This window comes from Lactuca virosa, chromosome 4 (genome assembly GCF_052849685.1).
Source record: "Lactuca virosa cultivar CGN04683 chromosome 4, Lactuca_virosa_CGN04683_v6, whole genome shotgun sequence".
In the NCBI taxonomy this organism is placed as follows: Eukaryota; Viridiplantae; Streptophyta; class Magnoliopsida; order Asterales; family Asteraceae; genus Lactuca; species Lactuca virosa.
The window spans coordinates 114,697,436-114,714,790 of NC_136429.1; the positions used below are offsets into that span (position 1 = coordinate 114,697,436).

The window sequence follows — 17,355 nt, forward strand, 5'->3', positions numbered from 1 at the left end:
AAAGAGGATACTCCAACATATACAGAGACATAACAGACCGTGTTGCGTCAATATGGGATACACTGACAGTTGTGTTATCCACCACTAAATCCTAATACGTGACGTCATAAAAGCAGTTAAAGATGCTATTTGGTTGAAAATGCTGATTGGAAAGCTTAATAACACGTTAAAGGTTGTTTTGCGACAATCAAAATACAATTTTTCAAACCAAGGATCAAATGTTTCATGACTAATAGAAACATATGTAGCCAAGTTTACTAAAAAGTCTTTCAATACCTAAGTTTAAATTATGTTTGAACTGGGTGTTCAAAAACTCAAGTGAGCCAAAAGGCTCTTGATAAGGGATAGATTTGTTATTTGAAGGTCATTTCTATTACTATTTTTCTTTTGAATTTTTTGAATGGATTCAAGAATCATTGAGTATTGGTTGGTGCTTTTCGACTTTAGGAGTCAAAGTGGAGATTATTGAAATCTATGCCTCCAAACATTATGCTCATAGTTGGAAATTGTCTTTCCTTTACATAAATGATTAAAAGTTTCCTTATTGATAAACTTTATGGTCTAAGGTTTATCCTTGATGCATATCTCAATGTCAAGCCTCTACAAATAGATGATTAGATTTCTTGAATATCTCTTTTTTATTTCAGAAGCATTATAACCTCAATCGATACAGTGAAGTGATTTTCAGCATCCTCTACCCGTAGTTTTCCCAGTTGGGTTTCCACGTAGAAATCTTTTCTTCTCTCTTTTCTTATTTCTTGCTTTACATTATTTTTGGTTGCTCAAATAGTTGTTATTCCATTCGAATCGTTATTTCATAATACTTGGCTTAATGTTTGATCTTGAAGATTGTCGACTTGTAACACGGTGTAGTATTCTCTTCGCTAAAATGTCGTTGGGGTTGATATTTCAACACTTATTTTGAGTAAAACCTATCTAGGAATTATCTCAGACATTGAGATATCATTTACCGAAATTTGGGATGAACTTGATTTTGATATTTTAATTTTTTCTAAACTGTTGCTCCCAATTGAAGAACTGTACTCTTGAAGGAGTGGAAATTGAGGATCAATGGTACTATGTATGAAAAATGCAGGCTCTGATGGTACTGGAAATTGAGGATCAATGGTACTACGCATGAAAAATGCAGGCTCTGATGGTACTGGAAGTGTGATAGAGAAACTATTAAGCATAAGAACAACAGCAGCCATGGTTGGCCTGTCATAAGCAGTATCTTGAACGCATAATAACCCAATGTGGATACTTCTACTGATATCACGCAAACCAGATCCGGTCATCAATGTAGGATCGATAATGTTTGTCACGGTCCCATTTCGCCAACATTTCCATGCCTGGAAGAGATTAACAGTTCAATTTTTTTTAACATAATGACATTACATTAACAAAACTGATTTATTAAGTAAAGGCTTTGACGTGCTTAATATGATTTTCTTTGTCTTTTAGAGTTTATCCTATTTTTGGCCTTTTCTAGAAAAAGATGAAAAAAAAATCCAATGAATTTAAAAATTATTTTTCGGTAACTCAATTACGATTTTTTTTTCTAGAATGCCAACTACAATGCGAAAATTGAATCAACAGGAACTTACATAGCTACGAAGGTCTTCAATGTCCTCTCCATTTTGAAAACGTTGGTTTTTTTGACCTGTTACTAGTTCCAACAATAAAACTCCAAAGCTAAATACATCTGACTTTACTGAAAATTCGCCGTGCGTTGCATATTCTGGTGCCATATAACCACTGTGTGACCCGATAGAAAGAGAAAAGGTAAGTAGTTACACTTTATAATGGAATAAGACAAGTATAGTGAAATATGTCCATATTTTTTTTTCCATATGAAGTATACTTACTAGGTTCCTACAATCTGATTTGTGTCGCCTTGAGATTCGTCAGGGTCAAAGGCCATTCCAAAATCTGCTATTTTAGGATTCATTTCAGCATCTAACAAAATATTACTGGCTTTCAAATCACGATGAATTATCCTTAGATAGGAGTCCTCATGAAGGTATAATAGTCCCTTGGCCACCCCTTTGATGATCTTGTATCGCTTTTCCCAATCAAGAATTGTATGCTTAAGTGGATCTACAAACACCAACAAGAGGTAGGCCTCGGTAAGAATTTTCACTATAACAATAGAATCATTTTCTACCCCAAATATCTAAATGGTCAAACATCGTTAATTTTTTTTAATCAAACAAATTAAAAATCAACTTTTGTGACTAAAACTACTACAAAATTCATTTGATATAGTAATATTAAATCATAAATGAGAGGCCATCGGTGAAGGTTTTCTTAAGAACTTGGCAAATTAATTTAAACCATTTAAAGCTTATAACTTGTAGATCATGAGTACAATATAACCTTACCAAATAGAAACCGATCAATACTTGCATTTGGCAAGAACTCGTAGACGAGAAGTCGTTCATTGCCTTCTAAGCTGAAACCAAGCAGCTTGACTAAATTACGATGTTGAAGCTTGGCAAGAAGCAAAACCTCGTTCTTAAATTCTATGTCACCTTGCCTAGAATCCCTTGCTAGCCTCTTGACTGCAATTTCTAGTCCATCTCCAAGCTTACCCTAAACATTATATAATAACATATGTCGACGTTGAAGTAATATCAACATTATCAATGTTTGGAATGTAACTACAAAGATCAATTTTTATTACCTTGTAAACTGCTCCAAAACCGCCTTTTCCAAGCTTATTGTCTTCCGAGAAGTCATTTGTTGCTGCTTTTATTGTACTAAAGTTGTATTGCAATGATTCAACAGTGCCAATATCCATAGTTTCAGCTGGTATAAAGCCATTAGAGGTAGAGAGTTAGAAGTTTTTTTAACTATAATTGTTGTCCCTAATACAATAACTACATTTCAAGCACTATGTATTGAGTTTTTATTTACTTTTTATTTTTTATTTTTTTATAAATAGGTCTGTTTGAGAAAAACCTTTACAAAAAGAGCAATTTGAAATTTACTTATATAAATAAGTTAGATTCTGTTGGCCCCAATACAAACTAACGGATTCATTACACAATAATTACACAATAATCTAGACTATCCACTAAATTTGATTGGGAGTGTTTGAAACCTCCGGGCTTTTTTTTTTTTTTTTTTTTAATTCGAATTCTTTTTTTTTTGTTCATAATTTACACATCTTTTTTTAATATCATAAAACCGATGCATCTGCCGTTTTTTTAATACCCACCTTTTTAACCCACTATTTTTATTTGTAACGTCCAACCTTTATAATTATATTTTGTATAAATATTAAATATGTTATACTTTATAATATATTTTAACTCTAATACGATTTATAATTAAAGTCTTGAATTATAATGTAACAAAAAATCGTAAATTTTAAATCACGTCAGTTTTTATTTTTTCGACTAACATACCCTTATATGCAGTAAATAAAATGTAATATTTGGACGAATTTTATGATAGTATTTAAAATTAAAAAAAAATGAGTGATTGAAGATAACTAAATTTATAGTTTTGACTTTTGACTAGATTTTATTGGGAGCTGCCACATCCGACGACCACTATCATCATTTACTGCCGGCCTTAACATCGCCACTAAACACTGCCGTGACCAACTCCGGCAACTTATCTTCGGCCACCATGTCGAAAACAACAAAAGAGAGAGAGGCTTTTTATTTAACCGAAATTAGTCTTTATTTTTAATTTTTTAATTTTTTAAATTTATTTAAATTAGTTTCTTAGTTTAGTATTAAAAAATTATTTTCTATATTTGTAATTTTAAAACGTTATACAAAAATAATTTTAATAATTTACATACAAAAAATATAAAAAATATATAAAACGTTTTGTTTAACATATTTTATGTTATAGGTTTGAAAAAATAAAAAAAAATATGTTTATTAGTAAAATAATTAATTTTTTTTGGTTATAATGAAGTTAGTAAAATAATAATATAATAATTAAATAAAAAGTTAATGTAATAATTATGTTATAATATAGTAATGATAAAAATTAAATCAAATGATTAGGCTAGATAATAAAAATGATAGACTATTAGGATGGCAAAAAAGTAAACCTAATGATATAGGCTGGTGTTGTAGATTGGTGTGTCCAAAATATGACCATTTTAATATATGAAAACTGAAAGTACGCTCTATATATATATATATATATATATATATATATATATATATATATATATATATATATATACTAACCTATTTATAAAAAAACACCCTAACATAAGCCACAGATCTTTACGTTCATGTTATAAATGGCTTTTAAGCTGCAAACTCTGAACTTACTTTGTATACTTTCAGTTGGAGGTATTTGCTTCTTCTTTTTCCCCAATCTGATGAAGATATATATGGAAGCAATTATTAAGACCACGCTGACTGTGATAATAACAATTGTTATTATCACATTTCGTTTTTGGTTTTTATTTTTGCCTGCAAAAAGAGAATTAATGTGTCATGAAAGTGGTTTTTTGAATGCCCAAACAATCTTTTGAGGAAATTTGAATAAATAAATAAATAAATAAATAACATATAACCTAAGGATGCACAATATGTTTGGTTATTATTCATGATGATTGATATCTAATGTCATTGAACTTTATTTTACTATAATTAGTTACTTGACTTTTGAAAATTGTGCTCATTTGTTTTTGTATGTTTTTTTAGTTCGTTTTTACTCCTTCCTTTTTCATTTCATTTTTATAACTTTTTTTTTTACATATTTTCATGATTGGTGTTTAACTTTTTATAAATTAATTATGGAATTTTTGCATGTTTTTTTTTCACAATCTATTTTTATAACTTCATTTTTTTACTTTGTTTTTCATGTTTTTTAAGTCCGTTTACGACTTTATTTTTTTTCTTCGTTTTTATATGTTATTCACAGTTTATTTTTATAACTTCACATATATACTTCATTTATACATGTTTTTTCTAGTGTTGTAAGACTTGCCGAGTTGGCCGATTACTCCTCCGAGTACTCGCTATTCGGCCCCTTACCGAGGCGCGTTACAAAATCCCGAGTACTCCCCGATCGGCCCTTACTGAACTGAGCAGTGTTGTAAAACCCGGTCAATTCGGTGATTAATATGTACAATATACTTAATGATTTATTATTTAACACACACACCTGTGATTATAACTATATAAATATATCTTAAATTTTCAGTAATTATTCACGAAGTGAGACTATTATGTGTTTTTCAGTTTTTGTGTATTCTCATGTATCTAATTTTGTTATGTAGTTCAATCAATTTATGATTTTAACTTATGATTTTGACGTATATAATTTCCCTAAAAATATTTCTACATGAATTACCGAATCCGAGTACTCCCCGAGTTCTACAACCTTGGTTTTTTCACAATTTTTTTTACAATTTTATTTTCTTACTTATTTTTAACATGGATTTTTAACAATCTCTTTTACAACTTCAAATTTACAAGTACAAATAATGAAATTGTAAAAATAGATTGTAAAAAAAACATGTAAAAAAACAAAAACAAAAAAGCTATAAATAAGAATTTTGAAAAAAACAATATAAAAACGAAATAAAAAATAGGGTTGTAAAAATAGATTATGTAAAAACATGTAAAAATGAAGTTAAAAAAAAGTAAAAAAAAAAGTAAAAAAAATGAAATTGTAAAAACGAACTGCAAAAGAAAAAACATATAAAATCGAATGAGCAAACTTTCAAAAGTTTAGTGACTAATTATACCTAAAAAAGGTTCAATGGCCTTAGATAGCCAAAAAAAAGATCTTCAATGGTCACTTTGACAAAAATTAACAAGTTCAATGATCTTTTATGACTTAAAACGAGTTAAGTGACAAAACAAACAGAAAACCAAAAGTTAAGTGACTAAATATGACATTAACCCTAATTAATATTTCCCCTGAGTGTGATTTCTCTCCTTGCTACTAATGCATAGACATTACATGGTACAAACGGGCTATAAAAGGGCAAGATGCAATGACTTATAGATGTAATATACATACACTAATACACTAATCGAACATGGCCACCTTGTCAAGAACAAAGTGCATGTCGATCTCAATAGGATTTGTTCATTGATGTTGGACTCGGTTGGTGAATAGGTAGATCACATTCACATCATCACACTAACGATTTTAGATTTGTTTGGAGAAAAGTGAAGCACTCAAAGCAATTTTCGTAGCCAACATGTCTTATCTACAACATTAGCCACCCCTGATACTCTATTTGCAATGGATCGACACATAATACATTGTTGCTAGGATGACCATGAGAGACAGTTGCTACAAAGAAATGCACAATAACCATAAGTGGATCGACGAGTGGTGGGATATCCTCCCCAAGCAACATCATAATAAGAAATAAGACCACCAATGAGGGATGCATCAAGCTACAGTCCATGCGTTTCAAGGCGCCAAAAAGTGGCTCCCCATGGTCGTATATGAAAAGACATCTCTTGAAAAACATAAGAAAATTTGGACATGTAAAAATGAGATATTGAAAATCGCTCGCAAGACTACGATAAAGGATTAGATCATCAACTTGGGTGTTCAAGCCATTAAGCTTGGAATGAGTATTGGTGGGGTGCATCATGGTTTGTAGTTAAGAACACGTTCTCGCTAGAGGATCTCTGTTGCATATTTTCCTGACTATGAAAAATGTCAGGCTTAGTCTGTTTAATCAATATACCAAAAAAGTAATTCAACACCCCAAGATCTCTCATATAGAACTCCCTACTAAGGGAGGAGATAATATTCTATAGAAAGCGTCTAGGAGGATTCGATAATCAATATTTCATCGATATACAACAAGATATAAGTCACCCCTTAATATATAAAAAGAGATAAATATAAACACCTACCAAAGACGAGTAACAAACCAGGAAAAACTATGAAACCAGACATAGGATGCTTGTGTTGGGCTATGAAGGTATCAGTGCATATGTCACACATGGCTAGGATATTAAGGATCTCAAAAAGTGAGAGGCACTCGTCCTGAAGCTAACCATGGAAAAACACATTCTTCACATCCAACTTATGAACAAGCTAATTATAAGACACCTCAAGGCTAAGAATGGTATGTATCGTTGCTTGTTTGACCACCAAACTATATATCTCATCGCAATCGATCTCATAAGGTTTATTGTTAACGTTGCAATGGGCTTTATAATGGGCCAAGGAGCCATTGGTAGTATGTTTCTTCTTGAAAAAAATAAATGGATCATATATATAATGTACACCCTAGGGCATGGTACACGTAGTGCTCTTGCTAATAAGAAGCATAAAATTCTTCATTCATTGCATTAAGCCAGTGAGGTTCTTGTAATTGCCTATAAATAAGAATGAGACATGAGATATTAAATTCGGGTGTGATGGTAAATGCATTGTAAGAGTTTGGTTACAATGTATTTTGCATGGTTGGTCAATGGATAACTAGCTGTTAATGAGAGGGTGGTGGGATATATTTGAAAACATGAAAGTGGACAGGGCGATGAGGAGGACATTGTTGTTGAGGTGGCAATGAACGATGGTCTGGGTGACAATGATGTTGACATGGTGACAAACATGGTAGATGCAGAATATTGTGATGCCATGGCAGCATGAACAAATATGGGTGGTGTGGTATATGGTGTGGATGCGGACTGAAAAAAAAAGAATGGGGTAAAGGCGAAGGACTACAAAGGTAATCAATGAATTCATAGGAAGTGTTTGTTTAGGTGTAATTGACACAAAAGGGGACACGGTCTTTTCAAAGAAAACATGTCAGGATATTATGATTTTTAGGCAAGATCGACACACCAAAAACTGATTGGAAGGATAACCAAAGCATACATACAACGGTACATGGTGTCACACTTTGTGGGTGGTGGTGAGATGTGGGTAGCATAGGCATCCGAAGATAAATGGGCGTAGGTAGTTTTTTTTTTTAGAAAAGTTTATGGTAGGGCTGTAGATCGGGGCATTACGAACTGTCCCAATCAATTTTATTAAAGTCTAATAAGACTGCTCGATCTTTATCTAGCATGTTTGTTCCTTTTTATTTTCTACCAGAACAATCAAAATTTCATGAAACTAAAAACTGAAATTACGAATTGACCATAATACCAAAATTCCAAAAATAGTTATTTGACATCTTTATTGACAAAGTCTTTAGACCCAATAATCCTCTATGTCTACATCATTCAATTGTGTTGATCAAGATTCAAGGCCACACATTTTTCCCTTGCATTTGAGAAGGGGGTTATCTATACTTATCTTCAAATTTATTACCCGTCAATTATCAACATGAATTTAATACGTATTTTTTTTATCTTAACTTACCATTTTTCTTTGCCAACTATAAACCTTCAAATATTCAAAGTGGAAGGACCTAAAAAGCACTTGCGTGTCCGGGTTTCATATGTTAATTGCTTGAAAAATAGAATTCTTTAAAATTCAAAAGTGCTATAAGTTAGACAAAGACATAAGTACGTATTTTCAAATTCCACCAGTTCCTTGACTTTTGTCAAAGTCTGGCAGTCTGCTGACTTTAGTCTACAGTTGTATCGGAAAAGTTCGAGGTTTTTTTTGTTGTTAAATTTTTAACAGATACGCCCAAATTCTGAATGTTACGGTAATAAAAATACATATGTTACCTGGTGGTGGTTGAACAGGCGGCGGAGACACCGGCGAGGTTGGCGGTGATGTTATGACCATAGTACTCCCATTAAAAAACCTATAGATTTCGTATCTAAAATTACACATTGGCAGAAGAGTACTCCCTCCAATTCTCCCACTATACTGAACTGCAAACTGATTGACAGAATCATCCAAGCAACTTTCGCACTCCACTTCTGATAAGTCTGGAGTACACTGCATAAGCGCGTAAATGGTTGTGGAATCGGGCACAGTCGTGTTCCCGGTGACAAACTTCCGCAGCGATCCGCCGGCCGCCGCGTCAGCTCCCAGCTTGCTTAACAATGGCATCAGAGACCCAATAAAGCGATCCCTATCTGGCGCGTTTTGGGTTTTCCTCAAATACATAATTTCTTCTAGACCGTATGTGTATCCCAGTATATTCTTGTTGGAATATTTCAGCAAGCAGTTGTCGTAGTATCCTGTTGCTTCCCGTTGGTTAGGGCAGATTTCTCGCAATTTAATAATGGAGTCGTTCAGGCAACTCCGGCACAAATCCGTTTCGACGTCGCCCCGACAAAGGGCCATGGAGTTAACTCTGTCGTTTCCATCGCCGGTGGATAGGTTGTAGAAACCAAAGCCGGAGCTGGTGTTCGGAAGGTCGGAGAGGGTGGTGCCAAGATTTCTTTGGTACGTACTGTTTCTGGTATAGTTAACTGCGTTTTCACAGTAATAAGAAGTGAAATTGGGTTGAGCCAAGGTGATGGTATTGATTAAATACATGAAAATAAAGAACCATAAGAGGAGTTTTCCGGGGAGTTTGAACATGTTCTGTTGTGGAGTAGGAAGTGGCTGGGAATCTGAACGGTTACGTTTAAAGGGTCATAAAAGAGGAGTGAAAGACAGAAAGACCCTTTGGTCCTCTATTTGAGATCATTAGATTGCCTAATGGAGTCTTGTTTCCCAACCAAAAATCAGCATACTGAGGTTTTGAGTTTCAACCAATTTAAGTGAAATGAATCAACATGTCTAACTCACATCTAACTCATTTAATTAAATAGGTTCGGTTGAGTAAAAAATGTTAATGAGTTTTCAACCCACAAACCTATTTAACTTTAATAAATATTTAATTAAATATTTATTTGAATATTATCATGTACTAATCGAAATATTAATTTATACATTAAAATGTTGTATTATTATTTGTGTTTTAAAAAAATATAATCTTAATTCTCATCATTTTTCTTATCATAAAAATAATAGTCACTCTCCAAAATCTTTTTGAAATAAATTATTTTTTATGTTATTTGATCAATTTATTCAAATTTGTAAATTATGATTGTTTTTTCGTTATACTTTGAAATTTTATTTATGTTTGAAACTGATTTATATAGTATAATCTTTAGTTAATGTATTTAATTTTTTGATTTTAAATAAGTAACCCAAGTTTAACTCATTTATTTAATAGGTTGGATCGAGAACTACATAAATGTTCAACACAGCGGCAACTATTTTATCTATAAGGTTGGGTTGGGTTGGAAATATCAACCCATTTAAATAAACAGGTTTGGTTGGGTTGATATTTTCAACCCAGTTAATAAATGGGTTGAACCCGAACCCAACTTAGGTCGACCCATTTCCAGCTCTATTTCCACTTATACTTTAAGGTGGGACTTTCTTAAATTACATATTTGGTCCCTAAGTTCTGCTCAATATATAGTTGTGCTCTTTAATGGAATCGTATTGCATTTTTAGTCTTTATTTTTAGGATCTCTAAGGATTATGGTTCTTGTACCAAATTAAATAACCATTTAACCCTTTATCTTATTCAAATACATATACAATGCATACAAACAATGACACATATTTCAATATATATGCAATGCATACAAACAATGGCTTGCAATCTTGTGTCGTTTCACATGACTCAAAGCCTAGTGTTGTTCTATCATCAACAATTGATTCACAGCTTGCACCGTTCTGCCATCAACAGTTGACTTGCAACATTGCATCATTTTGTCAACGACTCTAGGTATCTAGAGTCGCAACCTAGGGTCGTTCTATCATCAACCCCTCCAACTTGACACATCAACGCAACATAAAATTAAGCAAATAACATACAACCATACCAAAGATTATGCTAATTGTGATGAATTACTTCGCGAATACATAGTTATACGTAGTCGATAATAAGATAGCCAGTCGAACAAATGTTCCTACTCGAGAGCAAAGAGCAATTAACCAGAAAAGGACCATGCAATAAGGTAAGATCAAGAATTCTCATGCTATCTAATTTTAATTGCGTACAACCCTACGATATTCACTCAACGATCCACTGATAGCAACATAATCCTCAACCAAACAAACCTGACAGATGTACGCACACAAGACTATCCTAGTCTATCACAAAATCGTTTACTAATAGAACACAAACATCCTATAACACATTGGACATATAATATCATACATTGTATAATGAGAAATCTCACCTTAGTCTAGCAGCAGAATCTCAACAACAACATCTGCAACGAAACAACTAGCATGAACCACCTATCGACAATCAAAGGTCAAACTTTGGTCCTTAATTCATATTCTCAAAGTTTGACCATACATCAAATCGCTTAAAAAGTAAAGGGTCAAGGGTAAACTAGATAAAGTCAATGGTCAACAGTTAACATTCAACACACCACGACCCAACACTTGGTCGCGTTGTAGACACCAGGAAAAAAACTTTTGCGACAATCCTTGAAACTTCGTGTCATGACCCTTCCTTGGCCACGTCCCACTTTGCATGTCGGAACTAACTTCTTGTGAATCATTCAATCTCTTAATACCAATGCCTATATTCTTAGATATAAATCCAATATGGGTCTTAATGGATAAATTTTCCAACTTTATTTAGATCCATTACTTAATCACTTAAAATCCAATACAAAAGAGCCCTAAATGACTTGATTCCTTTGCATGGCTCCAAGGGAGGCCAAACATGTACTCCAATAACCCTAAAAACTTCTAAAAATCATCTTAATCAAGCATATTGTTATGAAGTTCTCCAAATTCCTCAAACATCAAGAAAAGGGACTAAAACGCATCCATAACCTAGATATATGGATGAAATGCATAAAGGAAGAGACTTTTGGCTTACTATGGTGTAGAAACAATGTAGAAGGTTGGATCTTCTTTAAAATGAACTCCACAATGAACCAAATGCTTGTATCTTCACCAAAACTCTCTCAAGGCTCAATAATACACTAAGAACACAAAAAAGGGCTAGGGTTTTCTTTTATGGAGGTAGAGGTTGGAGAAAAGATGTAACATTCAAGTTTTGGGTAAGTTCCTCTTTTAGTCCCTAATGCTAATTTGTTATCAATATGGACCTTTGCTACTACATAGGGTGTACTCTATGAGTACGCTTAGCGTACTAACCTTTTGATGGTCGTGGATTCCACCCACATACGCAGGGCGTACGTGGAGTACGCATGGCGTAAGCAGGTATGGGACAAACTCTAATGTTTACACTATAAGAAAAACACGATTTTGCTAGGGAAGGATTCTGTTGCGAAAAGCTGAAATTCCATTGCAAAGGACGAATAGCGACGAAATTTGCAACGACCGCTTTTCGTCCCAAAAAACCCCGTAGCGAGCGTTTACTAGGGAAACAATCATTATGTCGCAATTGTGACAACGGAATGAAATCCGTGGTAGATGTTATTCTGTCGTGTATTCCGTAGTAGGATTCCATCACAAATTCCGTGGTAGTTATTCCATCACAAATTCCGTTGTAGTTAATCCCTATCAAAATCCGGAATGATGATTCCCTAGCAAATTTCGTGGTGGTGAATCCCTAGTAAATTTTTTGGTGGTGATTCCCTAGCAGATTCTATGGTGATGAATCCCTAGCAAATTTCGTCGTGGTGATTCCCTAGAAAATTTTGTGGTGATGGATTCCTAGCAAATTCAATGGTCGTGGATCCCTAGCAAATTTGGTGGTGATGAATCCCTAGCAACTTCCATTTGATGACTTCCTAGCAAATTATGTGGTAATGAATCCCTAGCAATTTTCATGGTGTATATTATATATCAGATTCCATATCAAAGATTCCATATGGACGGATGGATAATTGGCTTATAAATTAGATCCAAATTATTTTGTAGTAATATATGAAAAACAAAAATAACAAAAAAATCAAATAACATTATATCATAAAATAATACAATAATTATTTATTACATGGAAAAAGGAAAGTGGCTAATCTAAAATAAATACTTTGCAATAAACATATCAACAATTTAGGACATACTAGTGTTGTTTTGTAATGACATTAATAAGATCCATTGCCGTTTTAAGTTGTTTTTTAAGTTGCCCGACTCTTGCGTTGTTTTGTTCTTCTTGGGTCTTCATCATTTCTTTAAGCTCTTCGTTTTGCTCTTTTTGTTTAGAAACAAGCTCCCTCATTTCTTCTATTTCATCATTTTTTTTCCGGAATGTAAGATACATCCGTTTTACCGTTCCTATTGGGAACCGCCTTTGCAAAAGAGCCTAATCCATAAAGTATTTTTTTTGTCATGACCACCAACAACATCATAAAATAGCACCTTCAAATTTCGTGGTGGTGAATCCCTAGTAAATTTTTTGGTGGTGATTCCCTAGCAGATTCTATGGTGATGAATCCCTAGCAAATTTCGTGGTGGTGATTCCCTAGAAAATTTTGTGGTGATGGATTCCTAGCAAATTCAATGGTCGTGGATCCCTAGCAAATTTGGTGGTGATGAATCCCTAGCAACTTCCATTTGATGACTTCCTAGCAAATTATGTGGTAATGAATCCCTAGCAATTTTCATGGTGTATATTATATATCAGATTCCATATCAAAGATTCCATATGGACGGATGGATAATTGGCTTATAAATTAGATCCAAATTATTTTGTAGTAATATATGAAAAACAAAAATAACAAAAAAATCAAATAACATTATATCATAAAATAATACAATAATTATTTATTACATGGAAAAAGGAAAGTGGCTAATCTAAAATAAATACTTTGCAATAAACATATCAACAATTTAGGACATACTAGTGTTGTTTTGTAATGACATTAATAAGATCCATTGCCGTTTTAAGTTGTTTTTTAAGTTGCCCGACTCTTGCGTTGTTTTGTTCTTCTTGGGTCTTCATCATTTCTTTAAGCTCTTCGTTTTGCTCTTTTTGTTTAGAAACAAGCTCCCTCATTTCTTCTATTTCATCATTTTTTTTCCGGAATGTAAGATACATCCGTTTTACCGTTCCTATTGGGAACCGCCTTTGCAAAAGAGCCTAATCCATAAAGTATTTTTTTTGTCATGACCACCAACAACATCATAAAATAGCACCTTCAAATTTCGTGGTGGTGAATCCCTAGTAAATTTTTTGGTGGTGATTCCCTAGCAGATTCTATGGTGATGAATCCCTAGCAAATTTCGTGGTGGTGATTCCCTAGAAAATTTTGTGGTGATGGATTCCTAGCAAATTCAATGGTCGTGGATCCCTAGCAAATTTGGTGGTGATGAATCCCTAGCAACTTCCATTTGATGACTTCCTAGCAAATTATGTGGTAATGAATCCCTAGCAATTTTCATGGTGTATATTATATATCAGATTCCATATCAAAGATTCCATATGGACGGATGGATAATTGACTTATAAATTAGATCCAAATTATTTTGTAGTAATATATGAAAAACAAAAATAACAAAAAAATCAAATAACATTATATCATAAAATAATACAATAATTATTTATTACATGGAAAAAGGAAAGTGGCTAATCTAAAATAAATACTTTGCAATAAACATATCAACAATTTAGGACATACTAGTGTTGTTTTGTAATGACATTAATAAGATCCATTGCCGTTTTAAGTTGTTTTTTAAGTTGCCCGACTCTTGCGTTGTTTTGTTCTTCTTGGGTCTTCATCATTTCTTTAAGCTCTTCGTTTTGCTCTTTTTGTTTAGAAACAAGCTCCCTCATTTCTTCTATTTCATCATTTTTTTTCCGGAATGTAAGATACATCCGTTTTACCATTCCTATTGGGAACCGCCTTTGCAAAAGAGCCTAATCCATAAAGTCTTTTTTTTGTCATGACCACCAACAACATCATAAAATAGCTTGTCCTCCTCAAATTCAGCACCTTCATCTTCCAACTCTTCCCCTTTTTTTGTATAGGCCGCCTACAAAATAAAAATAATATAAGTTAAAAGATATCAAACTTATGAATGACATTATTGACTAGCTACAATATAAAAGTTTAATTGCACTGAAATGAATATTACATGAATTTGTCTATCTTTTTCATTTGTGAAAGTGACTCCATCGTGATTCTTCGTGTGTGTATACAGGAACAATTCACTATGGGGTGGATCACGTCCTAATTTCCCCTTCTGCATGAATACCATAAAATGTCAAATATACAGATAAACATAAACATTGATGTACCATTAAAAAAATTACCAAATCAGAAGCTATCTTCAAATGACTTGCAGATCCAACATTATGTGTAGGTTGTGCTACTCCATCAGCCACACTGTTACGCCTATTTTTCTTGTTTTACTCGGATTTTAGCTTGTATTCATCTGTATTCCATTTTAATTGCTAGGAGTTCCAGAATTATGTGGAATATGATCTGGTTTAAAGCCATGTGAGTTTCTTTGTGGGCTCTGCATGTTGTAGAGATATTGTCTATAACTTAGTGCCGCTCTCCTTGCCCAAGCTTGCCTCACCAGCGAGTCTATTGTTTCATCCTAACAACATTTTTTCTACACATTAACAATATAAACATAAGTTTAAATGTAAATGTTTACCAAACAACAATTTATCACATATAGTTAACTACCTCGAACTCCTCCCAATATAATTCGCGCATTTCTTTGGTTACTTTTCCCCAAGTCTACCCTTGTGGATCTACTCTTTGTAAAAAGGACCGACTAATAAAGTGTGCACAAGGGCCTGATGACATGAGCCTGCAAATAATCATGTGATCGGTTCAGTTTTGAATTGATATGTACGTGTAAACCAAAAGGTTATACATAGAAAAAGTTGTAATATATGATTGGTAACTCACGTTTTTTTTTCAAACATGAATAGTTAAACGTCCATCTGGTCCACAATCTTCAGAGAAATTGTTTTCACCTTCTACATTTTCCACAAAATATCCATTCATGGTTGGTTGTGTTGGTGATGGGGTAGATTCTAGGATAGTGTTGTTGATGGGGTATATATTCAGGATAGATGTATATATTGAGGATATGGTAGTTCCTTTACTTAAGGAGGATGTGGTAGTTACTGTAGTTATGGAGGATGGTAGTGTAGATGCAAGTTTTTGTTGGATTAGGTGTCTAAGCCCATAACTATAATTGGTATGTACTTGACCTGATAGTAGCATGGTCCATTTTAGGTTGCCTTCACCAAAACAATTTGATAGGATGGATACTTGAGAAAGAGGTTATTCGTGATTTATTAATATATTACAAGAATAATATATTAATTGAGAAATCATATATTTAATTGGTATTGATCAATAATTAGTTTGGAATTAATTTAGTGATCAAAAGAGACTAATTAAATTAACAGATGCTGATTATGTAAATCAGTGAAATATATAATTTGGGCTAATGATCCATGATTAACTAGTAGTGAACTAAGTTCATACAAGAGTCCATGAAGTGTTATTGGATTAAAAGCCTAAGTGTATGAATTAGGGTTTACAAGTGACCCTTGGAATTCTACACTATAAGTATGTTCCCTTAGCTCCAAAATTGATACACAAGTGATTACTAGAAGAAGCTAGCCGATTTTGGTGTCTCCAAAACCTTTCTCATATTCTTCTAATTGTTCTTGGTGTTTGTGACTTAATTGAGGCATCACACTTGAGGTGATAAGATCTTATTAGGCCAAGACTACAAGCTACATATAAGAGGTATTCTTCTAACTAGTTTTTTTATGTTGTATATCTCCAATTGCATGCTAGTTAGGATATATGCTTTGGAAAATGAAATTGCATGTATAATTAGAGAAAACTTAGATCCAAAGCATCTAGGGTTGTATGTGCACCATAGGAGTGTTATAGTACATAAAACCCATCAGTGGTATCAGAGCCTAGGGTGTTTTCTGTTATATTGATGCAATTGTGTTATTTTCAAAGCTGAAAAAAATTGCAATTCTGGATTCTGCCAGGCTGAACTCGACGAGTCCCATAAGGGAACTCGATGAGTTGGATCTTATGATGATGAACTCGACGAGTCCATTGCCTGGCTCGACGAGTTGGATCATCTGTTGGCAGAATTTTCGAGTTTTTGGCCTGTTTTGGATTATGATCATTACCACAAACTGTTTGGCTCATAAAATTTGATTTTACTGATATGGTAATGATTATCCCCATCCAATAACATGATGATTGTCAAAATTTTAAGATAATTACTTGATTTTGTGAAAAACTAATTATTTGTAGAATTTGAATTTTTTTTGCTATATGAATAGTATTAGGTAAAATTGGTAGATGATAAAATCATATGATAATTTTATTAGTTAAATTTGATCTAAATGTTTCTTGAAGAGTTTCATAACTTGCCCTCAAGTTATGGAATTTGAAAAGTCTCATTCATGAAACATTAACTCCTAAAGTTATGAAATTCCAAAGGTCTTGAAGAGTTTCATAACTTGCCCTCAAGTTATGGAATTTGGAAAGTCTCATTTATGTA

General features: G+C 33.2%; 1 protein-coding gene across 1 annotated transcript; it reads right to left on the reverse strand.

Annotated features, from left to right (window-relative positions):
• Positions 1-462: 462 nt before the first annotated feature.
• Positions 463-9,581, reverse strand: LOC145107251 (cysteine-rich receptor-like protein kinase 15). The gene is made up of 7 exons (XM_079044094.1): positions 8,640-9,581; positions 4,305-4,448; positions 2,687-2,811; positions 2,385-2,595; positions 1,869-2,100; positions 1,608-1,758; positions 463-1,352 (listed from the first exon to the last, which is right to left on the reverse strand). The coding sequence occupies exons 1-7, from the start codon at positions 9,445-9,447 to the stop codon at positions 933-935; spliced, it is 2,091 nt and encodes a 696-aa protein (XP_078900220.1). The 5' UTR covers positions 9,448-9,581; the 3' UTR covers positions 463-932.
• Positions 9,582-17,355: the final 7,774 nt, after the last annotated feature.